General features: G+C 37.8%; 3 protein-coding genes across 3 annotated transcripts; all 3 read right to left on the bottom strand.

Annotated features, from left to right (window-relative positions):
* Nucleotides 1-5,632: 5,632 nt before the first annotated feature.
* LOC115985297 (F-box protein At3g08750-like) lies at nucleotides 5,633-6,808 on the bottom strand. Its single transcript, XM_031108253.1, has one exon. It carries the CDS (start codon nucleotides 6,806-6,808, stop codon nucleotides 5,633-5,635), a length of 1,176 nt encoding a protein of 391 aa, XP_030964113.1.
* A 6,909-nt stretch (nucleotides 6,809-13,717) lies between these two features.
* LOC115985298 (F-box/kelch-repeat protein At3g06240-like) lies at nucleotides 13,718-14,895 on the bottom strand. The gene is made up of 2 exons (XM_031108254.1): nucleotides 14,777-14,895; nucleotides 13,718-14,594 (listed from the first exon to the last, which is right to left on the bottom strand). Exons 1-2 carry the CDS (start codon nucleotides 14,893-14,895, stop codon nucleotides 13,718-13,720), a joined length of 996 nt encoding a protein of 331 aa, XP_030964114.1.
* Nucleotides 14,896-22,222: 7,327 nt separating this feature from the next.
* Nucleotides 22,223-23,560, bottom strand: LOC115985299. The gene is made up of 2 exons (XM_031108255.1): nucleotides 23,054-23,560; nucleotides 22,223-22,951 (listed from the first exon to the last, which is right to left on the bottom strand). Exons 1-2 carry the CDS (start codon nucleotides 23,558-23,560, stop codon nucleotides 22,223-22,225), a joined length of 1,236 nt encoding a protein of 411 aa, XP_030964115.1.
* Between the last annotated feature and the right edge of the window lie 3,878 nt (nucleotides 23,561-27,438).

The following is a 27,438-nucleotide window of genomic DNA, read 5'->3' on the forward strand; positions in this document are numbered from 1 at the left end:
AGGTGCTTTTCCTTGTACTTTTTTTTTAATTTTTTTTATTTTTTATAATTGAAATAAAAAACACCTATTGTAAATACAAGAGTAACACATGGATATTTTAAAAAAGAGCAGACTCCTAAAATTCAGAAGTAATACCTATTGAAAAAATACATGAGAAGTAATAGAAATCCAGTAAATCGGTAAAAGGCATTAACCAGCATCCATCCACACAGACAAGCATCTTAGAAAAAGAAACTTCAATCTCAAAGTAGATATTTTGTGATCTTCAAAATTCCAAGCACTCCCTCTCAAAAATGCAGCACAAGACATAAAGGTTCCAATGTGGGCTCATAAAATTCATATCATCTGTTATATTTTGCAAGCCTCACTTCGCCTTCATCATTACAATATTAGTAAGGGCAGCTTAGTTCAGTCATCAGCTTGAAATTACTTCAATTTAAAATTTAAAAAATGCAAAAAAATTTAAATTCATACTTTAGTTAAATATCAAACTACACTTGAAGTTGGTGCACTAATAAGTACAATAAAAGTAATGCAATGAATAAAATTTTTATTCTGCTAATTAGCACCCTAAAGTTTATAACTTTTAGCATTTAACTAGCAAATTCGCCATATTATTAGTGAAATGTAACTAATATCCATGATAGCAAAATGTAATGGTCCTAGTAAACTCTTCTCCAACTATAGTCAAATGAAAGGCTGAAGCATGTCCATCTTTCTCGTGTATTACATCGCTCAAAGCCTTACCCTACATTCAAGTGGACCACCAGTCTCTTCTCCTACGTTCAAGGGGATAACTTGCTTGGCACACTCTACAGTCTCCTTTTTACTGTCTATTCTGTTCAACTCTCCTTTTCACATTTATTATCAATGTATCATGGTTCGTACTACATGTTTGACAGATTTTTGCAATGATTTATTGCTCACTGGCATGGCCCCAGGATCAAGAAGACTCACAAAATACAAGAAATTTTGTAGGTTAACTGATTTTTTTTTCCATAAGTAGTAATTTCTCAATTTTATTGATGAAAGGATGAAAAAGTACAAGCAGAGACCAACTGGAAAACAAACAGCCTTGACCAAGAATGAGAATTACAAGAGGCAAATATGCATTATAGACGACATCGAATGCAGTAGTGAACAAGCACCAGTCATGCTTTCAGAGGTCTCTAAGTCAATGACCCATGGTGAGGATATATAAATGGTTAGGCAAGCAGTTGTAACTAGCAATAGCATCAACAATCACAAGCAGATCGACAGTCTTTTTAAAACATGTCTGTTTTAAATTCCTTAGTAGTGTAAACCATAGTATGTTTATTAAGGATAAAGAACACAACAGTACCAACAGAAACACAACAATTTTTTTTTTTTTTTTTTTGATAGGTAACGGAAAAAATTTTATTAAGAAAAAACTAGCCAACCCGAGTCCATTGGGGACATACTGTGGGGGCAAAAATCAAGAACCAATACAGAAACACAACATTTATACACCTAAACTTGTTGATCCACTTCCCCTGACAACAAAAATGTGATTGAACCCAGCTAAGCATAAGAAAAAAGTATTCCTCATCTAGACACAGCTCTCAGAGGCCAGCGATAGGATGATTTTGCAAGATCACAGATCTTGAAACTGACGGTATCATATAAATTAGCTTCTTGTCAATATTATGGTAAAATGTAGTATATAAAGCAACAAAGACCATGTATTGTGAACCAGGGAAGTAGAGCATCACCTTGGAAGGGTAACAGGCTCGCATTTTCAATTGTAGAGCTTCTTTCATTTCTTTTTTTAAAATTGAAGTCAGGAGAGCTCTAAGCTAGTTTGTAACACTACCAGAGGGATACACAAGCAAAGAAGGATTATTTTGTCTAAGTATTTTTTTATTTTTTTATTTTTGTTAAAATTGCCAGATCTAGGTATGTGCACGACAACAATCTACATTAAAAATATCAAATACAAAATGATAATGTAAACCCTAAAAAATTGAAGCTTTAACAATGCTATCATGCCAACTACTAAAGGAAAACGAATAACAAAGGTTTCACTTCATCCATACCGTTAAGCACTTCACTTCTTATAGGCAACCATCTGCTTTGTAAGAAAGATACCACGTTTGGTGAATCGAGTTAAACAAGGCTCTCCATGTAAGTAGCTACAAATGAAGGATATTGGATATGATGAACCTTTTTCTCCTGTAGAGTTTCAGCATCAATTAAATGAAACTTACAATATCTCTTCTTCTCTGGACCGTTGATGCACAAAGTCAGAACTTAACTATACTCAGTAAAGGCAATGCAAAATGTCAGAAGTGAATCATACTCATTTAGAGAGCTTTCTACTTTCTAGTGTTGGCTATTACACTTCATTTGGAGACTACAACGGTACCATCTTCATAAATCTATCTATCAAGTGAATGTAACAACTACCAACTAGAGCAAAGCCCAAACAGTATCCCGGTAGCTACTAGTTTGCATCACAGGAATTCTCTTATTGTTTTTTCCTTTGCTCATCCTTCAATAAGCCACACCAGGTTGCAAAAAAGGTGGAATATAACTGAAGATGCAATTGTCGTTTTGGGGGGGGGGGGGAAGCAAAAATCTAAATACTTATAAGGAACTAACCAGTCAATAAAATCCATTGTTGCCAGTAAAATTCTTGTTGTTTTGCAAAAATCTATCCATTTATATTATTGTTAAAAGTGTTGCTTTTAACTTCAGAATCAACAAAAGGCATCAAATTAAGAAAATATGCGGCCTGGTTATTAATACATAAATATGTTGAAACACATCGAACTACTCTACAAAAATTTGATCATCATTATGCTAGAAGTGACTTATAAGGTAAAATCCTCCTAATGGCTGTATGGGTCCAGCAGAATTAATAATTTTCAGATCTTCTTCCTATGGGTTTCCTCCTATTGTGCATAGTTAGTAAACTGCACATTTATTAGAGCAATTATATTCTAATGTAATTTCAAATAAATATGATAATTAGGGCTATTATACAAGCAATATATGGTCTCTAAATGCAAACATGAAGGTTAATGTATTTATTTTATGCGACTAATCAAACTTTTAAACTGTCAACAACCAACTATATATAATTTCAATGGGTTCTAGTTAGCTTAACTGGTAAAATCTAGTTGTCGAATAAGAGATTTGAGTTTGAATTCTTGTTAGAAAAAAAAGTAACCAATTGATGTCTTGACCTTATGATAAAAGGCAAACATCATGGAGAGTACACCAAAGGCTTCAAGTCCTATTTAATTTATCCAAAATAAAATAAAATTATATGCAACTTCAACAAGAGTATAGAATTCAGGCATCTTAATATAAGTATACGTATGATAAACCACTTTTTCATGGTACAAGATCAATGGATCATCAGGAATACCAACTGCACTAAACAGATTTGGTACTTCTTTCGACCACTAGCTTAGTTTCTGTATAAATTTTCAAAATTCTGAGAAGTCATTATTTTCTTTCATCTACAAGCATGATTATCCCAATAACAAGGCAGGACTCTAGGTCATCATCCATCAAACAACCGTGAACAGAAAAGCATCAAATACACTTGGGGAAGAAAACAAACATGCTCCAAGAAGCTTAGTTAAGAACAACTCAATAAGCAACCACTGAATCACTTGTAAGTCTGGACTCTCATTTTGTCAGAACTTATTCAATTGGCAATCAATAACTTACACAATTCAAATATAGTTTAGTAAACTAATGGAAAAAATGACTGTTTTGATTACAAGATACAAGGACAAACAACTCTAATAACAAACTGACAAAGGAGAGCACAAGCTAATTGATTGATGCAGCCTAGAAGTATGCAGTGAGGCTTGAATAACATTTAATTTCATGGTTCTAACATGAAAGAAAAGGTATATTCCCCACTCAATGAATTAAAAGTTTGTTAGGGCTGTTACTAAGTGTCTTTTTCAACGTTCTCAGTTTTCAAGCTTCTATTATACTTTTCTGTTTTTTGGTCATTTATTGTTTTAAATTGAAGTCAGGAGAGCTGTAATCTAACTCTTTGTAACACTAAAGGAATAACAATCATCGATAGCACAGCAACCATTCACTTACAAATATCAACTACTAATTTATAATAGCCTCAAAAGGATAATATAAACATGTGATTAAAAAAAAAAAAAAAAAATTAAATCAAGCTTTCAGAAATACTATCATGCCTACTACTACAGGTAAAGAATAACAAGGGTCTCACTTCATCAGGAATTTATCATGGTATCAAAGTGGAAATGGTTCTAGCAGGAATCAGAGAAGAATAGACAGCTACGACGATTACTAAGTAGCGTTTGAGTCCAAAGTTTTTACAAACACACCGAACCTCATCAATGATTTCACCAGTAGCCTCAACAGGATGTCAACCATGACATTGTTTGAGAGATGGCTGTTCCTCCGTTGGAGGATCGGTGTATGTGGCTACATCATTTGTGGGTAGAGTGAAGCAAAAGTGAGATAGAGAATTTTGATTTGTGAAAGAGAGACTATACTTAGGCAGATTAACTTCAAAACAAAATTCCCAACAGAAAATAGTTATCTGATATATCGCTTGAGATGTATGGTGTTTGAGAGATGTAGAATGTTGGGTATGAAAATGATTTGGTATAGAGTTGGGAGGTCAAAGGATAGTGTTCAACGGTATACGGAGATTCTATTGCTCTAATAGAGGTTTAGGAATGAATTTATGATTTTTTTTCTTTGTTCAAAGAAAGAACTTTTATTCCACAAACATAAAGGAGAAATCATGATGAATTTCACTAGTATTAACAAAAAATGGATTCATGCTATTGAAAGAGACTTTGAGAATTAGAATATCAGTCAGTTTCAAGATGTTGAAAGTAAAAAGGAACCACTTCTAGTGGAATACATAGACGACTAGTAAATGTCCATGTAAGAAGTCAAACATGGCCCAAAATTATTCTTGGGATGACATAAAACTAAAGTGGTATATGGATGCTTCATCAACCGAATTTTCTTATAAATAAATTGGGTCGGTAAATCCCATCAATGTCCAGAAGAAAAACAACTGTACCTCAATATGCCTTCAAGTTCCTCTTCATTAACCAAACAAGTTTAGTGAACAAATCCCTTAGTATTATAAACCATAGCATGCTCCTTTAGCATAAAGAACACAATAGTACTAACAGAAACACAATATTTAAGCACTTAAATTAATTGATCCACATCCCCTAACAAATAACATGTGATGGAACCTAGCTAAGCACGTTTTCAGTTTTAGAGCTTCTATTATTCTGCTCTGTATTTTGGTCATTTATTTTTTTTAATTAAAGCTAGGAGAGCTATAATATAGCTCTTTGTAACACTAAAGGAAAAACAACCATCCATAGCACAGCAACAATTCACGTACAAATATCAACTACTAATTTATAATAGCCTCAAAAGGATATTTTAAACCTGTGATAGATTTAATTATAAAAAATAAAAAAAATAAAAAAATAAAAAATAAAAAAAAAAACAAACAAAAAAAATCAAGCTTTTAGCAATACTATCATGCCAACTACTGAAGGAAAAGGACTAACAAGGGTTTCACTTCATCCATACCACTAATGAATTCACTTCTTATATGCACGCCACCATCTGGTTAGTAGCATATCACGTTTGCTTCATCAAGTAAAACAAGGCTCTCCACGAAAGTAGCTGCAAATGATGTATATTGTATATCAAGATCCTTCTTATGTAGAGTTTCAGCATCAAATGAAACAAACTTAGATCCCTGATTCTCTACTTGATCGTTGCTGGACCAAATCAGAAGTGAACCGTACTCGGTAAAGGCAATGCAACGAGGTACTCTTTCAAACGGTATAACAGAAAGTTTAATCCAAGACTCAACCACACCATACTCCATCATAACCCATATGGAGCACGGGGAGCCAGGTTGTTCACTACTTCCAAATGTAATGAAAGCCAGTTTCCTTTTGAATGATGTAAGGTATCTGTCACAAGGATTTGTCTCGATAAAAACATGAGGAAATGCTGCTAGCTTTCTGAATTTCTCAGTATTGACATCAAATGCCATAATAATATCAATGCCCTGCTTCTCTTCTCCTTCTTTGATATGTGCCAGCCAGTGCAAAGCTCCACTAACCAATGGGATTGTCAAACGACAATTATAATCATAGACTATAACATTGGTTGCGAACTCGATTCCAATGCTTCTCCATGAATCCGAACTTAATGTGTACACCTCAATCTCAGGCAGAGAGACAATTGACATCCAAGGAGAAGATGAAATCCTCACAACCTTGTAGTCATTATTCTCAGAATGATAAGCGAATCCAACTGAAACATGTTTTAAATGGCCTAAGCAAGGTTCAGGCAAAGTCTTGAATTTTCTAATGCTAGGATTGCAAAAATATATAGCTTTACGGGAACCATGCTTAGCGAAACACAATAAGCCATTGCAGGAACCGACCATTCGGACAGAATCAAGAGAAATATCTATGGGAATTTGAACCTCAGAAATCCTATCAAACGTGCGGTCTAAAGCAACCGTACAGACTTGTCTGTCAGAAGACCGAGAAGAACCCATGTGTATGACATAACCATTAGCATTATCATGGGACTCTTTGTTGTTGAAATTAAGGTGGGTGGAGATGAAATATGGGGTGGTGATTAAAGAGTCCCAGAATTTGCAAACAAACCTGAATCTTATCACTGATTTCACGGGTAGTCTTTCCAGGATGTTCAGTACAATGTCATACGGAAGATGGTTCTTCCTCCATTGGAGAATCAGTGGTTGTGGACGACTTTCTCTCATCTGGTACAAATAGAGACGCTCAAAGAGACACTGAGCGAGGAATACTTTGAGCACAAACATAAACAGCCCTTTTAACACAGTTTGTGATTAGGTTAATTTTCACAATGCGTGTTTTATAAGTCAACTTTTTTTTTCCCTTTTTCCTTTTTTTTTTTGAAAATATCACCTAAATCACCTTATTATTTTATTTTTCAGCAAAATTATTATGACTATGGGTCTGTAATGTTCATTTGAGAATATCTTATTTAACTGAAACTGAAAACTTTTTGCTAAAAATATTGTAGATAAAAGTAAAGTTTACTGAAACAGTATAGTGAGACTCATGAATAATACTAAAATGTAAAATAAGACTTATGAATAATAGTAAAAATAAATTAAATAGTAAAATAAGCTGACTTTAAACTCTAATCCCAAATGCAACTTATATTTGATTAGGTTAAATTGTCACTTGTGGGAGGGACAATATGTAATGTGTAGTTTTATTTAAAATACAAAATTATTATAAGAATTAAATTTTAATTTTACTACTTTTTAAATATCTTTGGAAATAGAATTTTAGTGATGGTAAAATTTTAAATTTTTTGAAAAAAGAAATTTATTAAGTGAAGAACAAATTTGTTATATTTATTTTGGTTAATATCAATTATTTTTTTATATTAATTTTGCTTGCAAGCTAGTCGTTTGATCTTGGCCCTAAACTAAAATCCTATCTCCACACTGGATGGTTGGTTACTTGGACGTTGAATTGTATTGATTTATAAACAAGGTGGAATATGAAATTTATTAACATCCTTGCACAAGTCATTAGTATTTTTACCTCCTTTTTTTTTTTTAACGAAAAGTATTTTTACCTCCTGATAAATAAACATACTTGGACACTCAAACATATAGGATTGAAAATGTTGCTCTACTTTCCACTCCTTAATTTTGGGCAAGGAGATCCCATTTGGTGCAAGCACCGTTGATCCACATTTTCACACTTTGTTTGGGAGTTAATAAAGGAATGTAATGGAATGAAACAAGTAAATCATAAAGGAATAGTAATGAATGTAATGGAATGGAAAAGAAATTAGTCAAATTGAATCAAATAATCTTGTTTGGATGTTTTAAAATAAATGAATAAAATGTAAAATCGCCTTATTTGGGAATTATAAATGTACGGGCCAGGGCCCCAGGCCCATTGGGCTTTGGGACCTAGCCTGGCGGCCTAGTACACCACCCCATCCTCATTTGGACCTATAGCCTAGATCCAAACATCTCAGGGCCCAATCTGGGCCCAGGAGCTGAAATGAGGCTGCCCTGTCTTGGGTACCAAGGGCAAGCCCTCCTAATCGTCTTTAACTTGGTTGGGGGTATCATTGCTCGGAGATACCCTATACTCGGTTGCCCGGTAGTGCCTTCAGGAATATCGCTGCCGAGCAGTCTTTTGGAAGTGGGAATCAGTTCCAATGCCATTACCACCTTTCCCGACGAAACATCCAGTTATCAATAATGGAATTGGACCTCCATCCACACGAGTAAGGAAGCAATCATAACACCTCCACTCATCTCAAGCTATAAATAGGAGAGTAGATTGAGAAGTGGGGGTTGGCAATTCTAGAGAGAAGAGAGAGTGAAGGATAATAGTATCAGAAGTAAGGAGAGCAACTCAGAGAGAAAAAGGAGTGGAGTAAGCGTGGACTAGAGTGAAGCATTTGGGTCTTTGAGTAAGGAACTACCCATAGTAGGAAACCCAAAACCCACAATACAAATAGGTTGTGAGTCCAAGTATTGGCTGAGCCCGTTAACTATATTTCTAGTGCCCACAATAAATGTATGGAAATGAATCATTTTATAATAAAATTTCTATTATACCCTCTTTTTTTATTTTTAAATTAAAAAGAAGAATGTTTAGGTTTATTTTAGAATTTTCATTGGAAATTTCATTAAACTTCATTTCATTCCCTCTTATTCCTCCCCAATTTTGGGGAGAATGAAAATTTAAGGTTATGTTGGAAAAATGAGGAATGCATGTATAAACTACAGCAAATAGTTTGCATCACAGGGATCTTATCATTGTTTTTTTTCCCTTTGCTCATCCTTCAATAAACCACACCAGGTTACATAATGGGGGAATTTAACTGAAGATGCAACTGTCATTTGAACTCACCAAAAGTTCAACAACACCTATTGGCATAACCAAATGCACTCCAAACAATGAAAAAACCGCAGTCCAAATATACAGTAGTGTTAGGATTGTTAGAGTCGTTAAACTCAATTATACTTCTGTCACGTATTTTTACAACAGATTATTGGAGGACACTTCATTTAAGATTACTGGAAGATGCTTCATTCACTTACATTCGCCATATGAACAATAAAGGTTGGAAAGTTCAAAAGAGTGCTAAGAGTAACATTGCCTCTGAATACAACTTAATACATAGGCAACTAAATTCAAATCACCAGAATACCAGCTATCTCCCCCAACCCCCCTCCCTCCACTGAAACCATCTCATTCTTTACCCAAATTAACTTCAATCTAGACATAGCCTCAAAGCAAAGCACAACTGAAGGTAATGAAGCAGATCAAGATTTTCCCCCACAAAAGAAATCACGGTCATCTGTACAAAAAAACAAAAAAATGTGAATGGGAAATAAAGAATTAGGCATTGAAACCATACATTTCAAGAACCAAAAAAAAAAAATAGATTCATGATTTTAAGCCCAGTCCAGGATTCAACTGGAGGTCAAACCATGGTGAAGTCATATTTAATGTAATAATGAATCAAAATATAAATATATAGATTAAGTTTATAAAAATAGCAAAATTGACAGAAAATAAACAGCATTAGAATCAAGAGCCAATTTCCATTTCCATTTCCATTTTATTCCATAAGATTAAAACAACACCAATTTTCAAATAAAATTATTCCAAATTGTCTCACACTAAAACAAGATCATGACACAAATTCGGCAATACAGTATTGTGCATATGAATCCAATAAAAACATAACATTCAACAATTACACTGTATAGTGTATAAAATAATCAAAGAACATAACAGAACATTCACAGAAACTCAGCGATAACAGAGCGTTTGACACTCAAAGGTTCAATCCCATGTGGGTCCATGAGCTGTGTATTTACTCATCTATAAACAAACAGAAGAAGAAGAAGAAGAATGACCTTACTTTACAATAACAAAGCAACTAAAGATGCCAATATGACTACCAAATTTGCTATTGCAAGTCAAAATCCATTTCCACCATTTTTCCCAATGATAAATTCATCCAGCACGTGAATAAAAATTCCCAATTTATATGGTAAAGAAAATTGATGGAATAAAAAATTCCCGGTTTATATGGTCATGCATCTTCAAAAGCAAAATGAAGGCAAGTATGAAGGACTGTTTTTGGTATATAATAATAATGGAAATAAAAAGCACTATGAAAGGAATGCAACCCAAGTACATTGTAAATACAAGAGTAACACGCAGATATTATATAAAAAGCTAGCTCTTAAAATTAAGAAATAATACCAAAAAAAAAAACCTTGAAATGATAGAAAAACCAGTAAACTGGTATATGGCATTTATCAGTGTCCATCCACGCACACAAATATCTTAGAAGAAGAAACTTCAATGTGAAAGTAGATAGTTCGTAATATTCGAAAGTCCAAGCATTTCCTTCCGCAAAAATGAGTGCAAAACATAAAGTTTTCAATGTGGGCGAATAAAATTCATACTATCTGGAAACTTCAATCAAAATTTGAGAATGCATGTATAAACTACAGCTACTAGTTTGCATCACAGGGATCCTATCATTGTATTTTTCCTTTGCTCATCCTTCAATAAACCACACCAGGTTGCTAATGTGAGAATTTAACTGAAGATGCAACTGTCATTTGAGGGGGAAGCAAAAATCAAAATACTTACTAACAAGTTAATAAAATCCATTGTTTGGCAGTAAAATTTCTTCTTGTTCTGCTAAAATCTATCCATTTATATTATTGTTAAAAGTGTTAGTTTTAACTTTAGAATAAGCAAAGGACACCAAATTAAGATAATATGAGGCCTGGTTTTATTAATAAAAAAAGATGTACACATCAACCTGCTCTACAAAATTTTGATATATAAAAAATGATCCTCTTTGTTTGTGGTGTAATAAAATGCAGTGGGAAAGCTTAAACGACATGGTGAGGGTGACTCAAGTCTCTACTCATTTTGGTCTTAGTTATTTTCTGTCCATTTTTCATCCTATCTCAGTTTGTCCACAATTCTCTCCCAACCACTGCACACACACACACACACACACACAGAAAATCTTCAGATTGCGTAGCAGGCACTCTCCACATACCAACTGCTCCCCACCACTCATGAGCTTCTTTCTCTCATAATCTCTCTCTGATCTCTATATTTACCGTTATGGGCTAGTGTGCAGGAACAATCAAAATCAAAGATTTCTGACCTTTAGTTATGCTTAAAAAGACTTAATGTTAAAGAAATATGATAATTAGGGCTATTATACAAGCAATATATGGTCTCTAATAGCAAACATGAAGGTTAATGTAATTATTTAAGTGTCTAATAAAAAATCTACGTTGTCAACAACTAACTATATATAACTTCAGTGAATTCCAGTTAGCCCAACTAATTTATTGTCGTTAAATAAGGAACCTAAGTTCTAATTCTGGTTACACCAAAAAGAACCAATTGATGTCTTGATCGTATAATGAAGAGCAACATCATGGAGCGGACACCAAAAGTTTCAAATCCTATTGAATATATATATATATATATATATATATATAACTTCAACAACTGTATTAGAAGTTAGGCATTTTAATATTATTATACATATAACAAATCACTCTTTCAGGTTACAAGACCAAAGGATCGTCAGAAATACCAGATTCACCAAACAAGCTTGGTACCTCTTTCAACCACTAGGTTAGTTTCAGTACAAAACTTCAAAATTCTGAGAAGCCATTATTTTCTTTCAACTACAAGCATGATTATCTCTAGGTCATCATCCATCAAACAACCATGCAGCACACTCAACAGAAAAGCATCAAACACACTTGGGGAAGAAAATAAACTTGCTCCAAGAAGCTTTAGGTTAAGAGATACCCCAAAATCAATCACTTGTAAGTCTTAACTTTCATTTTGTCAGAACTTATTCAATTGGAAAAAATGACTGTTTGATTACAAGAAAAAAGGACAAACAACTCTAATCACAAACTAACGTAGGAAAGCATGGGCAAATTGAGTGATGCTGCCTAGAAGTGTGCAGTGAGACTCAAATAACATTTAACTTCTTGGCTCTGGCATGAAAGAAAAGGTATATTCCAGAGTTACTGAATTAATGATTTGATAGGGATGTTACTAAGTATCCTGTTGACAGTTTCATTGATACCAAAATGCCAACCAAAAATGTCAATAAATAGGTTTGTGAAGGTGAAAGGTTTTTTTTTTTTTTTGGAAGGGGGGGAGAGGGGGGGGTGTTGTTAGAGATTAAAATGAATAGTAACTATTCTGGGGCTTAGTTTTTTCTGTGAAAGTGCAGTGGTGGCTGTATCTTTGATGATTGGAAGTTGCCAAGGATAAAAATAAATGATAATTTCAGGGCTTAAAACTGTAAAAGGGTTTAGAGCTTGTATTTGAACATAATATCAGGGTTTGTAGGAAAGAAGTCTAACAAATTGTGCAGAAACAAGTCACAGCAACTTTCAGGACAGCAACAGAGGTTTTAAGATAAGATGGTTTGGGGGATTAGTAAGAAGCCAAGGTTCAAACTATATGGGGAGTTGCAACAAATAAGACCAAGGTTTTTTTTTAAAAAAATAAATAAATAAAAATAAAAACATAAAAGAGGCTTGACGACCTAAAACTTTAAGCTTTTCAGTAGATTTGAGCAATATTTGTTAAACGCATTAGTTAACCGTAACAGTGTAAAATGAAGCTAGAGTGAGGATGCATCAAAATGATTCATAATTTATTTATATTGAAGTACAGATTTATTTATAAAAATTAGGTACAACTTTAGTACACTAGAGATATAGAGAAGAGCTTTCAAGAGAGAAAAATTTACAGCATGATTAAAGTCGTAGAAAGAAAGGGATCAGTGAAAAGGAAGATGGGGAAGCAGCCTATGGCAGACATCCTATCGAAGAGCCTTTAACTAAAAAAAGAACTTCAGCTATTTTCAACAACCTCAAAACTGCAGTTTAGTGAACAAATTTCTTATTAGTATAGACCATAGCATGTTTCTTTAGCATAAAGAACAATAGTACTAACAGAAGCACAACATTTCAGCACCTAAACATGTTGATACACATCAGTTGAAAATAAACATGTGATTGAACCCAGTTAAGCATGATAAAATAGCATTCATTATCAAGATACGTCACATAGAGGCAAGAGATAGTATGATATAGTAAGATCGCTTGTCTTGGAACCAACTCTCTGCCATATAAATTAGCTTCTTATTGTTAATATTTAAGGTTCAATGTAGTTCACAAACCAACAAAGACCATGTAGCTTGACCCGGAGAAGTAAGAACATACCTTGGAATGGCATCCTGGTCATTATACAAGGACTTTCTTACTCCTTTTCAATGTTCTCAGTTTTAGAGCTTCTTTTATTCAGTTATGTTTTTTTGTGGTCATTTCTTCTTTTAAATTGAAGTCAGGAGAGCTATAATCTAGCTCTCAGTAACACTAAAGGAATAACAACCGTCATACCACAACAACCATTCACATATAGATACAAAAATACTAATTTATAATAGCCACAAAAGGATAATGTGAACCTAGGATAAAAATCAAGCTTTTAGCAATACTATCAAGCCTAATACTAAATAAGGAATAACATGGGTTTCACATCATCCATACCTCAAATGACTTCACTTCTTTATGCATGCCACCATCTGCTTAGTAAGATACCATGTTTGCTCCATCAAGTAAAACAAGGCTGTCCATGAAATTAGTTACGATTGAAGGAAATTGGATATCAAGTTCCTTCTCATGTAGATTTTCAGTGTCAATTAAAAGAAACTTAAATTCCTTGTTCTTTACTTGATGATCGATGCACCAAACCAGAAGTGAACCATACTCAGTAAAGGCAATGCAAGAAGTTACTTGGAGAAATGGTACAACAAAAATTTTATGCCAAGACTCAACCACACCATACTCCCTCATCACCCATATGGAGTATTGGATGAAGCCACATGGTTGAATACGTCCACATTCAATGTAAGCCAATTTCCCTTTGAATAATGCAAGACATCTATCATTAGAAATCATAGAATTATCAGGCAGTTCTAGCTTTCTGAATTTCTCACTATTGACATCAAATGCCATAATAGTTTCTGTCCTGCGATTCTCTCCATTAATATATGCCATCCAGTGCAAATCTCCACTAACCAATGGGTAATAAAAACTTATATCCAAGATCAATACATTGGTTGGTAACAAAATTTCATACCTTCTCCATGAATCCGAACTTAACGTGTACACCTCAATCTCATGTCCAGACAAAGGAGATAATGAAATCCTGACAACCTTGTAGTCATTATTCTCAGAATGATAAGCAAATCCGAGTTTAACACACCTTAACTGTCCTAAGCAAGTATCAGGCAATTTCTTGAATTTTCTAATGCTGAGGTTCCACAAATATATATCAATACTGGGATGAGGACACGAATATTTATCATTACTGGGATTAAAACCAGTGAGACACAATAAGCCATTGCAGGAACCGACTATTTTGACAAGCCCAAAATCAGAAGGAATTCCAGTCTCATAAATCCTATCAAAGGTGCAGTCAACAGCAACCGTACAGACCAGCCAGAAGAAAAAGGATGCCACGGCACATGTATCACATAACCACTAGCATTATTATCATGAAGGAGATCTCTGTTTTTGTTGTTAAGGTGGGTGGAGATGAAATTAGGAGTGGTAACTGAGGAGTCCCAGGATTTGCATATGCACCTGAATCTCATCAATGATTTCACCGGTACCCTTGTAAGGATGTTGTTGAGTACGATGTCATCTGGGACATGGTTCTTCCTCCGTCGAAGAATTGGTGGTTGTCCACGCGGTTCACTCATTTCGAGAAGTGTCTAAGCAATCAAATGGACGAAACGAGAGAGAAAGAGAGAAGTTCAAAGCTGAATGGCAAGTGCAGTAAGAGGTTTCTGTGAAAAGAAGACTTATTTAAGAGAGAGAGAGACAGACACAATCTCTCTGCCTTTGCTATGGAACAAGCACCTTGCCGTGCTTACATATCTCATCATTAAGTTGAAAAAATTTACACTTGCGATCAACCTGCAATTGAGAGTTTACAATGTTAGTTGGCTTATTAAAATAACATAACTTTGATCAGTTCAGTACCAATAGACACCTTTGACACACTCCAAAGTAATGCAAATGTTCAGTACCAATAAGATGTTATTCTATTCAAGTTTAAACTATTAGCACATGTTCAGTACCAATAAACTAATATTCCATCAAACTTGCTTTGTAGAAACAGTAAATAAATAACCCAATGTAGCAGACCCCAATTTAGTTTTAATTACATGTTCAATCGCAAATTTTTTGCCAATAAGGTAAATATTTAATCCTAAGAATTCACATACACACAGAGACATCCTACATCATATATTTAATCATAAGAATTCACAGTAGTTTATTTATTATGCTTTCTCATCAACTTAAAGAAGCATAATTCTTGGTCCACTTCAATTAGGATTTCACAAAATTCAGCCCTATTGCACTGAAAACCTCCAGTTGGTTAATTTAACACAACTAACAAAGTTTATACCTCAATTTGAAAAACCTACAGGATTCAAAAATTACTGGAAAGATTTTCCTATACCTCCACAGAAACCCATAATTGTATTGATAAATAATGCCCTGTTTGGAATGTAAGTTCTAACACATTTCCACACATTTTAAACCACCTCACACATATTTCAATATACTTTTTCACCCACACGTATATCAAAAACACCCAACAACATTACTCAAACTAGCCGAGCTTTGTAACATAAGCTTGTAACCAAGTTGGAGCATTAAAGCGGTTGAATGTATGTTGAGATTGCCTAGGTGGGATGTGGTTAATATGTTGATTTGTCCAATAAATGGAGTCAATATTCAGTATGCCCCTTGCCCTTGGGTTAAAGGGCACCCCCATCCACAATGGATGGGTAGCCCACATCTCAAAAAAAAAAAAAAAAACATTACTCAAACTAACCAACCAAACAAATAACCGAAAATTGAGTTTTATACCATAATCACTAATTCTGTGAAAAAACTAAAAACTTAAAAAGGAGCAAAGAAATCAAGTACCCAGTAATTGTGTTTCTCAAATTTTGATTTGTCCCTTCACTCTTTAAAAAGCAAAGAAATCAAGGTATGGACATGGGTGAGTTACAAAAGGATTTCATCTTGGGTTAGGGTTCGAAATTTCATTTTGGGGATTTTTATTTTGAATTCACCGGGTCTGACACTCTGACTAAATCAAGGAGGAGGGTTTTGATAATTGGGTCATGTGAGGGTAAAGAGGGAATAAAAGTGGTGGAAGGGCCGCTTAAGACACGTTTATTTATATTTTAATTTAATTTATGTCACATATGCATTCCGTTTGCCATGTAGGCAAATTCTGCTAGTCATTTAACCGTAGGCACTAAATTGATTGTGACTTGAAAATAACAGAGACTAAATTGACTCCTCCCAAAATGTAGGAACTAAAAACAAGGCTATGAACAAGTGCTCATTTTTTAATTAATTTATATATATATATTTTTATATGAATACATAGTTCCACACTATTAATTAATGTTTGGTCTTCTCCCGCAAATGTTTGCATTTTGAATTGCTCCACTCCAAATGTTTGCATTGTTCATGCATTTTGAATTGCTCCACTCCAAATGTTTGCATTTTGAATTGCTCCCTTCCAAATGTTTGCATTGTTCATGCCTGCAGTTGTTATTTGCATTATACCAACCAAAAGGGTATTCAATTAAGCTCATTACTTAAAAATAAGACAAATTCATTGCTTACAATTAGAAACTTTAAAATGTAGCAACTATAATAATAATAATAATTATTATTATTATTATTATTATTGTAAGGACTAAGAATTTGAGGCCCAAGCCCAAAATGTATAGAGTCTTGGCCCAACTAGCCCAATACAATGAATTTGTAGAGAATGGGTCAAAGAATTAGATCCTAATGAGTTGGACAATGGCTAGTATAGAATTAAATGGCAATCAAGCACAAATAAGAGGTATTGATGTCAATGGACTTTCTGTCCGAGGAGGCCATAGCTATTGTATATTGATCACAATTGGATGCCGGGACAGTTTAGATTGCTACAATGTTCTCTCTCTATTTTTTCGATCCCCTTCTTATGGGGATTCTCTCACATTACATAACTCATTTCTGATCATTTTGCCCCTACACTTGTTGATCATCTGAGTCTCTACTTGAGTGTCCATCCCATCAGACACCCCTTTCAATCCTCTGTGAGTTGTGGTAACCAAGGTAGCACTGTTCAGAGGTCCTCTTTACATTAATGCGGCCAGAAAAGTAGCTGCAGTGCATTTAATGTGGTGGTAGCAGCTTTTCCTTAGATATTTTGAGTTTCCTTCCCTCTCACATGTTCATGGGGCACATTTCTATTGCTAGAGTACATATTTGGACTAAATTCGTCGTGTCCGAGGAGGAATTCCTCCTCAAATCTCCTTCCCTTCGTCTCCCACTTATGAGACTTTCGTTAGGGATCATTTAATAGTTATTTGCTCCTCCTTGGACTTGTTAGCGTTCTTGTACAAGGCCCAAGGCCCAATACATTATTTTGGGCCCTAGTCCCTACAATAGGCCCTCAAAATTCTGATTTTTCCCTCTCATCCGAGGAGAAAAAGTAGGGTTTTGATTTTTAAGATCAACTAATTTTTGATTCACACGTGTAGGAGTGCGGTTTTATATGCCTCATGATTGTTTCTGACGCCTCGTAGTCTACGAGGCACTATTAATTACTCCAGGCGGCTTTGTGTCCCCCGCATCCAACGGCGAAATGCAGATCCAATGGCTGACGTTTCTTCTAGTATTTTGAGCGGGAGTACTCCCTTCCATCTTCTCCTTCTATATAAAGCCTTGAAAGAACCCCCTTTTTCCTCTCTTTTTTATGAATCTTTAAGAACTTTAGAGAACTCCAGCGTCCAATCTTCATAAAACGCACCAAACTCTTGAGTTTTCATAGTCATTTCCTGTAAGAAGTTTTCTTTTGAAAAAATCTCTGAAAGTTTCAGAGATTGTCATACGAGTACCCGTAAATTTTCATTTCTTTATATTACCCTTTTTCCTCTCAGCTTTTCTCCTCGGCCTCTCAATTTATCTAGATGGGTAGATTCAAGCATTTAGTAGACACACTGGCCGGTATGGAGGGCTTTAAGGCTATGTACCGTATTCCACAGGGGCTGGTTTTAGAATATTGGCCCCCGGACCGAGTACTGATTGATAAAGATGTGGGTCAAGTCGTCATTCTTATGATTGCTTTCATAGAGGGAGGAATGATGCTTCCCATGGGTAGGATAACCAGGGACTACTTGATTAACCATAGGTTGACCCCTTATCAGTGCACCCCCAACCTATTAGGGTCTTGGGCTGCGTAGATGCCTTGAACTAGCAGATGGGTTTCGGGCTCACGTGGCACGATGTGGTTCACATGTATGAGTGTCACAAGCTTGCCAATGCAGGTTACTACCTCAAATCCCGGTCCGAGGTCGTTAGGCTAATATCCTGTCTCCTCAAGTCCAATAAGCGAATGAAGGATGACTACCTGATTGCCTCAGGGGAATGGAGCGACGGTCTTCATTGTGCAACTCGGGCAGGAGATCCAGGTGTGGTACCTTTAGGATCAGTCCCTTTGGAAGGGGATTTAGCCTTTTAGCTTTATTCTTTTACTTGATACTTCATCTTCTTTTGGTAGAAAATATTTTTTTTGGCGATCTGACCATGATTTCCTTCTCAGATGTTTTGCAAATAAAGCTCATGTTGCTCCCCGGCTCAGTTATACCAACGTCCAGGCCCTTAATTACCTTCTGAGGTCGGAGATTTTTGTGAGCGAGGACAAACAACTGCGAGCTGCTCACCTGATCTTGGATTACGAGCCTCTATCCCGCACCTTCCAGGACATAGGCCAAGCGATAAAAGCCGGGAGTTCAAGGTTAGCTCGAATCGATATCTCTAAGCTAGGATTTTTGGCTCGAAGGGATCTTCCTCTTGTTGCCTTGCCAATTCCACAAAACCTTCCACCAGTTGCACAACCACCTCCACAAAACCTTCCCGAAGCAGCAGCATTTCTTGAAGAGGAGATTGCCTCATCTCGCCTTTCATTAGAGGAGGAGATAGAAAAATTTCGCTTCGAAGAAAACAATCCAGTGGCTCCTTTAATTAACCTCTCAGACGCCAATGGTGAGTCAGACAGGAATTCCGGCATTCGCAGCCCCATTCTTGTGATCGCCTGCCCGGATAATTCTTCCGACGGAGAGGAAGACAGCATGGCCTTGAATAAAGGCAATAAGAGCCTAAGGGAGCTCATGGCTGCCAAGGGCAAGGGGTCAACCTCGAAGGCACCCCCTAAATCCCAAGCTCCCTCTAATCTTCCTCCTCCCCCTCCACAAGTCCCCGCCGATCTCGACCTAAAGCCTAACCCAGACTTGAAGAAGAAAAGGCCAGCCGAGTCGTTCGAGGAAGGCGAGGTGGGTCCTCGGTAGGGGACAAAACATCAAAAGGTGATCTAGGAGCCTCGGGACAAGGGGTCCCAGTCCATGGACAGCTGTGAGGAGCAGGACAGAGCTGAAATGCGCATGACACAGCATACATGGAGCCCTTGGCTTGAGATGGATGGGGCACCAATTCCCCGAAATGCCTCTGTCAGAGAATATCAGAGGGGCCGAGCTGGATACATTGCCGAAGCCCTGGAGCAACCCATGCTCCTTCCCAAGGACATGGACGCTTATAGGCGTTTCTCACAAAATGATCTCTTCCTGTCCCTGAAAAAGGACCTTACGATGGTAAGGCAGCTTGTCCCTTTACACACATAAATTCTAAATCGTATTCTATTTTAACTCATTCTGTTTTGTGATCTTTGGGCAAATTACTTAGCAAATTTTTGAGGCTGAGGAGTAGTACCGTGACGCTCGTAAGTGGGCCGATGCCGAAGGCCTCTCTCGCTCCGAGACTGAGAAAACACAGAGGGCTATTAAGCAGGAACAATATGAAATGGTTGAGAAGCTAAAGGAGGCGCAATCAGCCCATTTGAGTGCCGAGGCCGGTTTGAAAACTGCGGAGAAGCAAGCTGAGGACAAGTGCCAAAAGCTGCACGTGACTGAGATTAATCTAGCCACTAAGAGGCAGTCGGTCTTAGATCTCAAAGCCGCGTTGCAAAAAGCCAAGGAGGAAGCCCAGCTGGCCAAATAAGCAACCGAGACTGAGAAGAGAGCTGCATACCAACTTAGCATGGAAGAAACGTCAAGTAAGGCTTACTGAGGAGCTATCAGAGGTATGTAGGGACTACTGCAGCGTGACATGGGACAGGGCCCTCAGCATTGCAGGTGTCCCTGCAGACTCTGTTTAGAGGTTGCCTGGAAGCGTTTTCTATCCCCCAAAGATTCGGGAAGTCCCTGCTCCTATCTCCTTTCCTCTTGCTAATGCCCCTAAATCTTTCGAGCAACCTTTGGCTATCCTAGATGCTATCCTTTTAACTGAAACCACGAAGGGATCTAGCCAAGCTGGCGACCAAGGCCAGGGAGTCGAAAGGGAGCCATGTAGGACTTAGGTTCTATTTAATACTTGAATAGATGTCAAAAACAATTAATTTCCCCTAAGCTTGTCGTCCGAGGAACCATACAGGACTTAGGTTCTGTTTACTACTTGAATAGATACAAAAGCAATTAATTTCCCCTAAGCCTGTGGTCCGAGGAGCCGTACACTAAGTCTATGGTCCGAGGAGCCTTGCAGGATTTAGGTTCTGTTTAACACTTAAATAGATGTCAAAAACAATTAATTTCCCCTAAACCTGTGGTCCGAGGAGCCATGCAGGACTTGGATTCTGTTTAATATTTGAATAGATTGAGAGACAAGAAGCACGATGCCTTTATACAACAAACGAACTTATTCATAAAAGAAATTTTCATTAATAATAGTACCTTTTCAGGTTGCTTACATTCTAAGGGCGTGGTATTAAATTCTCATCTAAATCTTCTAGAAAATATGCCCCAATACCAGCAACTGAGGTGATGCAATATGGTCCTTCCCAATTTGGTCCCAGCTTTCCCCATACTGGGTTTTTTGCAGTGCTCAGAACTTTCCTCAACACTAAATCCCAGGCACTAGTGGCCTTAGCTTTACTTTGGCATCATACCCTTACTTGAGTTTTTGTTGGTAGTAGGCCAATTGAACCATTGCCCTTTCCTTTCTTTCTTCGATAAGATCTAGGCTTTTCTCTAGCAGCTCATTGTTGCTGCTCGAACATAATTAGCTGGTTTTTAGTGTTGGAAAGCCCGTTTCCAGAGGAATAACAACCTCGGCCCCATAAGTCATTGAAAAAGGGGTCTCTCCTATTGATTTATGGGGCGTGGTTCGATACGTCCACTGGACATATGGCAGTTCTTCTACCCATCTTCCCTTCGCGTCATCTAACCTCTTCTTAAGTCCGTTCACTATGACCTTGTTAGTAGCATCGGCTTACCCATTTCCCTAGGGGTAGGCTAGGGTAGAATATCTATTCGTAATCCCCAGTTCACAACAGTACCTCCTGAAGGCCTTACTATCAAATTGGAGACCATTATCCGAGATGAGGGAAGGAGGGACTCCGAACCGGGTAACAATGTTTTTCCAGACAAACTTTTTGATGTCCACATCTCTGATATTTGGTAAAGGTTCAGCTTCAACCCATTTAGTAAAGTAGTCAGTGCCAACAAGCAGATACCTTTTGTTCCCTACTGCCTTGGGAAAAGGCTCGATGATATCCAAGCTCCACTAAGCGAACGGCCAAGGGCTGGACAGTGGATTGAGGATCCCTCCTAGTTGATGTATGTTTAGCGCAAACCTTTGACACTGGTCGCACTTCTTCACATATTCATGTGCTTCTTTCTGCATGTTTGGCCACCAGTAGCCTTGGGTGATGGCCCTATGAGATAAGGACCTGCCTCTCGTATGGCTCCCACAAATTCCTTCGTGTAATTCCTCTAGGATTAGTTCTGAGGCCTCGGGGTGCACGCAAAGCAAGTATGGCCCAGAAAAGGGGCGTTTATACAGCTTCTGGTCCTTGGATAACCAGAACCGAGAAGTGTTTCTTCGTATCTTGTCAGCTTCGCTCTTCTCTTCGGGCAAGATGTTTTCTTTTAGAAATAGTAGCAAAGGGTCCATCTAGTTGGGTCCCACTCTGACATGGTGGACATGGACCACTTCTCTTTTCGTCACTGAAGGTTTGTATAAATCTTCCATAAGGATGACCCGAGGTAAAAATTGAGCCGAGGAGGTGGCAAGCGTGGCCAAAGAGTCGGCATGTGTGTTTCCACTCCTAATGATGTGCAGTAAGCTAAAAGAATCGAAACGTGATCGTAGGGATTTAGTTTGGTCTAAGTATTCTTGCATTCTTTCGTCCCTTGCTTCTAACTCCCCATTTACTTGGCCAATAATCAATCTTGAGTCCGAGAACATGTTTATCGCTTTTCCGCCCAGTTTTTGAACCATGGACATTCCTTCTTCGACCTCATTATTCGTAGCCGAGAAGCCCAGTCTTAGTGATTTTTTGATGGTAACCCTTTTAGGGGAAACCAGAATTAGCCCCATTCTAGAGCCCCTTTGGTTTGCTGTGCCATCAACATATACTTTCCAGCATGTGGGCCCTGGTAAAGAGATTGCGCTAACTAATTTTTCGTCCATGCCTTGCACCCCTACTTCTTCTTCTAGCAAGGGTTCAGCAAATTCAGCCACCAGATCCGCGAGGACTTGGCCCTTCATGGAGGTACGAGGCATGTACTTGATGTCAAAAGCCCCTAGAATTGTGCCCCACTTAGCAATTCTCCTTGTATAATCAGCACTCCGAAGTATGGACCTGAGCAGGAGTTGTGTTAGAATAATAACTGTGTGCGCCTGGAAGTAATAGAGAAGCTTTCATGTAGCTTGAACCACCACTAGGATGGCCTTTTCTAGTGGTAGGTAGTGAGTCTTGGCTTCATGCAATGATTTGCTCACGTAATAGACTAATCGTTGTACACCGTTGTCCATTCGTATCAGCACTAGGCTTACTGCATGAGAGGCCACAACAATGTAGGCGAACAAGACTTCGTTGACCGTAGGATTGGACATGATTGGTGGCCTAGACAGATACTCTTTAAGTTGTTGGAAGGCCAAAGCACATTCTTCATTCCATTCAAATCCCTTCCATTTATTCAACAAGAGGAAGAAAGGTCTGCACCTATCCGCCAACTGAGAAATAAAACAGTTTAAGGTAACAATCATGCCGGTAAGCTTTTGGACCTCCTTAAGATTCCGAGGTGGCTGCAAACTGTTGACAGCCCTAATTTGATCGAGACTGACCTTAATTCCCTTGTGGGTCACCATATAGCCCAAAACTTTTCCTAATCCTACCCCAAATGAACATTTGGACGCGTTGAGACGCAACTTGTGTCTCCTCAGAATTTCAAAGACATCGTCGAGGTCTCTCACGTGTTCGAACACCACTTTACTCTTTACCACCATGTCATCTATATAGACTTCAATGCTCTTACCCAGTTATGGCTCAAACATTCTGGTCATCATTCTCTGGTAGGTGAATCCTGCGTTTTTCAAACCAAAAGGCATCACCTTGTAATGGTAGTTTCCAATGGGAGTAACAAAAGCTATCTTTTCTTGGTTGTCGGTGGCTAGGGGTATCTGATAATATCCCTGGAAGGCATCTAAGAAGCTCATCCAAGGATGGCTAGCTGTCACATCCACCAACTGATCTATCCGAGGCAGAGGGAATGAATCTTTTGGATAGGCTTTATTCAGATCCGTGAAGTCTACACAGACTCGCCATTTTCCGCTCTTTTTCTTCACCACTACAATATTGGCCAACCATTAAGGGTAAAAAACTTCTTTGATAGCCCCTGCTTTCTTAAGTTTCATCACCTCGTCCCTAACAGCGTTGACATGCTCCTTTGACGGACACTAGGGTGGTTTCTTCTTAGGAGTAACAGATGGGTTAACGTTTAGGTGGTGGCAGATGAAGCTCGGATCAACCCCTGTGGCCTTATAGGCATCCCACGCAAACACGTCCACGTTTTCTCTGAGAAAACCAATTAGCTCTTCTTTCTCTTGGGGTGGTAGTTCCGAGCCGACTTGAGAGAACTTTTTTGGATCAATGCCAACAGAAACCTTTTCTAGATCCTCGCATTTTGCCTCATTGGCTGATTCACTACCGGGCAATGCTGGGGTGGCTGATTGCTATAAGCCCCTTTCGGTGGAGGCCGAGGGCTCAACATTGGGTTGGTGTGAGATGGCGGCCACCATGCATTGCCTGGCCATGGTTTGATTCCCTATAATCTCTTTGACCTGGCCTTCCGATGGGTACTTCACCTTCTGGTGCAGGGTAAAAGAGATAGCACCCAGGGCATGAAGCCAAGGTCTAGCTACAATGGCCGTGTAGGGTGAATAAGTGTCAACTACAATGAAATCCACCTCCACCACATCCGAACCTATTTGTATGGGCAGTCTGATCTGGCCCTTTGGAGTAATGGTCTTCCCCTCAAAGTTATCAGAGGGGAATCGTATGTTGTTAAGTCCTCAGGTTTTAAGTTCAAGCCCTTGTACAGGTCAGGGTATATTACTTCCACAGCGCTGTCCTGATCTATTAGTACTATCTTCACATCATATCCTCTAATCCTGAGCATAACAACCAGAACATCATCGTGGGGTTGGATGGTTCCAACCTTATCTTCGTCCTAGAAGCCCAGCACGGGTGAAGCTATCTTCTTGGCCTTCTTGGACTCCCAATAGTCATGTTTGGTGGGAAGCTGAGACACAAACATTACTCTAGAAGGACAGGTGCCGGTCCTTCCCAGAGCAGCAAGAATGACATTTATCGTGCCTATCGGAGGTCTTAAAGAGGTGTCTCTCCGGGTCTCAGTATTCGCTTGTCCTTGTCGACCACTAGAATAATGTAAGAGGTGCCTTAATTTCCCCTCTCGGACCAGCTCGTCCAAGTGGTTTTTCAAGTTCCGGCAGTCCTCAATGGTGTGCCCCGGTTCTTGGTGGTATTAGCAATACAGGTTTTGGTTGCGCTTCATGGGGTCTCCTGCTATCTTATTTGACCATTTGAAGAACGGTTCGTTCTTGATTTTCTCCTGAACCTAATGTATCGGATCTCAGAACACAACATTAACTACCTGCGCGTCGGCGAACTCGAATTGCCCTGCAAAGTCTCTCCTCGGTCGATTGTTGTTATTAAATCAATCCGACCTGAAGTCCCTCCTCTCGTGAGGGACAACCTTTGCTTTACCTTTTCCCAACTGCTAGTCCTCTTCGACCCTTTTATACTTGTTGATCCGGTTCATAAGTTGGCGCAGACTGGTGACAAGCTTCCCTATTAGGGATTTTCTTAAACCATGCTCAGTTGGGAGGCCGCTCTTGAAAATGCTGATGGCGACATCATCATAGTTACCTTCTATCTTATTGTACATCTCCCAATACATGTCCGAGTAGGCTTTTAGGGTCTCCTCTTCTCACATAGACAAAGACAGAAGGGAATCCAAGGGCCGAGGAACCCTGCTACTCGTGACGAAGTGAGAGCCAAAGGCCCGGGTCAGCTGCTTAAAGGAGTTTATGGAGTTTGGCTTGAGGCCATCAAATCATCTCATCGCCATCGGTCTCAAGCTGGACGGAAATACTTTGCATATCAAAGCCTTATCTTTGGAGTGGACGGCCATCCTCTGGTTAAATTGGCTTACGTGCTCTACGGGGTCCGTTTGACCGTTGTACATAGTAAAAGTAGGTTGATGAAATCACCAAGGAAGCTTAGCCCCTTCTATCTTGCGTGTGAAAGATGACTTGGAGATTCGATCCAGAACCTTGCTCATGGCGTCGTTCACTAGACCTTTACGGGACGGACTTCTGTAGCTGCGTTTATGGTGGTGCTTGATGGAAAATCAAATGTTTGTATCACATACAAAACATACATAGCAGAAAATTAACGGATCTACTTCATTCAGAATTGATAACATGCACTATGTATGTTTCAAAATATAGAACAAGATAGTTTACCTTGGTGCAGTGAATTTCAAAACCGAAGATGAAGAGTACTCGGGAACACTTTCAATCTTCACTCCAATTCCATTAATGCCCAAGATGTGTGGTCTCTCAATCAATTATGTGTTTATGTTCTTGAGAATTAGAGTGTCCAACCTCTACATACAAACCATTTCATGTTAATAAAATTCTGTATGTTTCTCTTCACATAACTAATTATCTAATTGGGCTGGCCTTTTGGGCTTTTCCAATTAGGCTCTAGTATGTGGCTTGGAGTGGGACCAAAAGGGAACAAATAAGACACTAGCTCCAATGGGTCTTGGGCTTTTTTGTCAACTCTTGACAAGTCCAAAGTTACCATTAATTATATTTAATATCACTATATAAATATAATTGCACTTTAGACCTTATTAATAAATTATATCCCAAAACTTTATTGTACATGCAACCCCTTCATAAAATATTCGTAGTAATACAAAGTTATGAAAGTAGACTGTCGCTTTGTAAATTATTACATCTTAATCCTTGAGTACCCGGTTTAATCCTTTTAAGTTATTCACCACATATTTATGAAATCCAATTTCATAAATATATACTTTAGTAATTTATTACTAAAGTGATTAGGCCTAACTCTCTGAATAACTGAACCCATTAAACTTATCTCAAGAAAATATTTTATATCTCTGTTAAGAGACTATGAATTTCATCTTAAGAATATATGTTCCATCAACACTAAATATGGCTGCCCAACATATTGAGGTTTTGACCGTAACTTTAGATCTCACTCCTGATATATCAAAGCAACCTACACTTCATGATCAGGTCCATTATTCTCCCAGGATTAAGAGTTCATGCAAATATAAGTCGTGAGATTTATTATCCAGTTGACAGTCATTAGGAGAATAATAAATCTCACAGCGGTCCAGTTCAATATATCTTAACTCTTAAAACATATCAACATATCAACTAGAAGTCACCACTTCCATGATCAAGACAAATCATCTTAGTTAATATGTTATAGTCTTCGCAGATGAAATGCCCAATTTCATCACCGACTATGAACTAAAATTCTGAGTTTACAAAGAACCTGTGATTTATATCTTCTGTAACTTTTCACATAAATCACATACTATGCATCTCATGGACTATATGATAATGTTCGAACATTCATGTTGCCAATATTTCAAATAATAATAAAACAACTTTATTAATTACAATATTAAATCATACATCATGTCATACATAATGTCATACATAATATCATACATAGCATCATACAATAGGATTTAAGGGTACTAATCCTAACAATGCTCTTCCTCATAAGAAAATGTCTCATTTGGTGGAGTTCTTGA

The sequence above is a fragment of the Quercus lobata genome, chromosome 4, assembly GCF_001633185.2.
Source record: "Quercus lobata isolate SW786 chromosome 4, ValleyOak3.0 Primary Assembly, whole genome shotgun sequence".
NCBI lineage: Eukaryota > Viridiplantae > Streptophyta > Magnoliopsida > Fagales > Fagaceae > Quercus > Quercus lobata.

Bases quoted from the DNA above. Each gene is read 5' to 3' on its own strand.
- LOC115985297 (XM_031108253.1), bottom strand. From the start codon at position 6,808: ATGAGAGAAAGTCGTCCACAACCACTGATTCTCCAATGGAGGAAGAAC.
- LOC115985298 (XM_031108254.1), bottom strand. From the start codon at position 14,895: ATGAGTGAACCGCGTGGACAACCACCAATTCTTCGACGGAGGAAGAAC. The intron at 14,595-14,776 runs GTGCATATGCAA...CACCTTTGATAG, and splicing joins AAATCATTGATGAGATTCAG to GATTTATGAGACTGGAATTC.
- LOC115985299 (XM_031108255.1), bottom strand. From the start codon at position 23,560: ATGGTGGTAAAGAGTAAAGTGGTGTTCGAACACGTGAGAGACCTCGAC. The intron at 22,952-23,053 runs GTGAGCAAATCA...TATTACTTCCAG, and splicing joins TACAACGATTAGTCTATTAC to GCGCACACAGTTATTATTCT.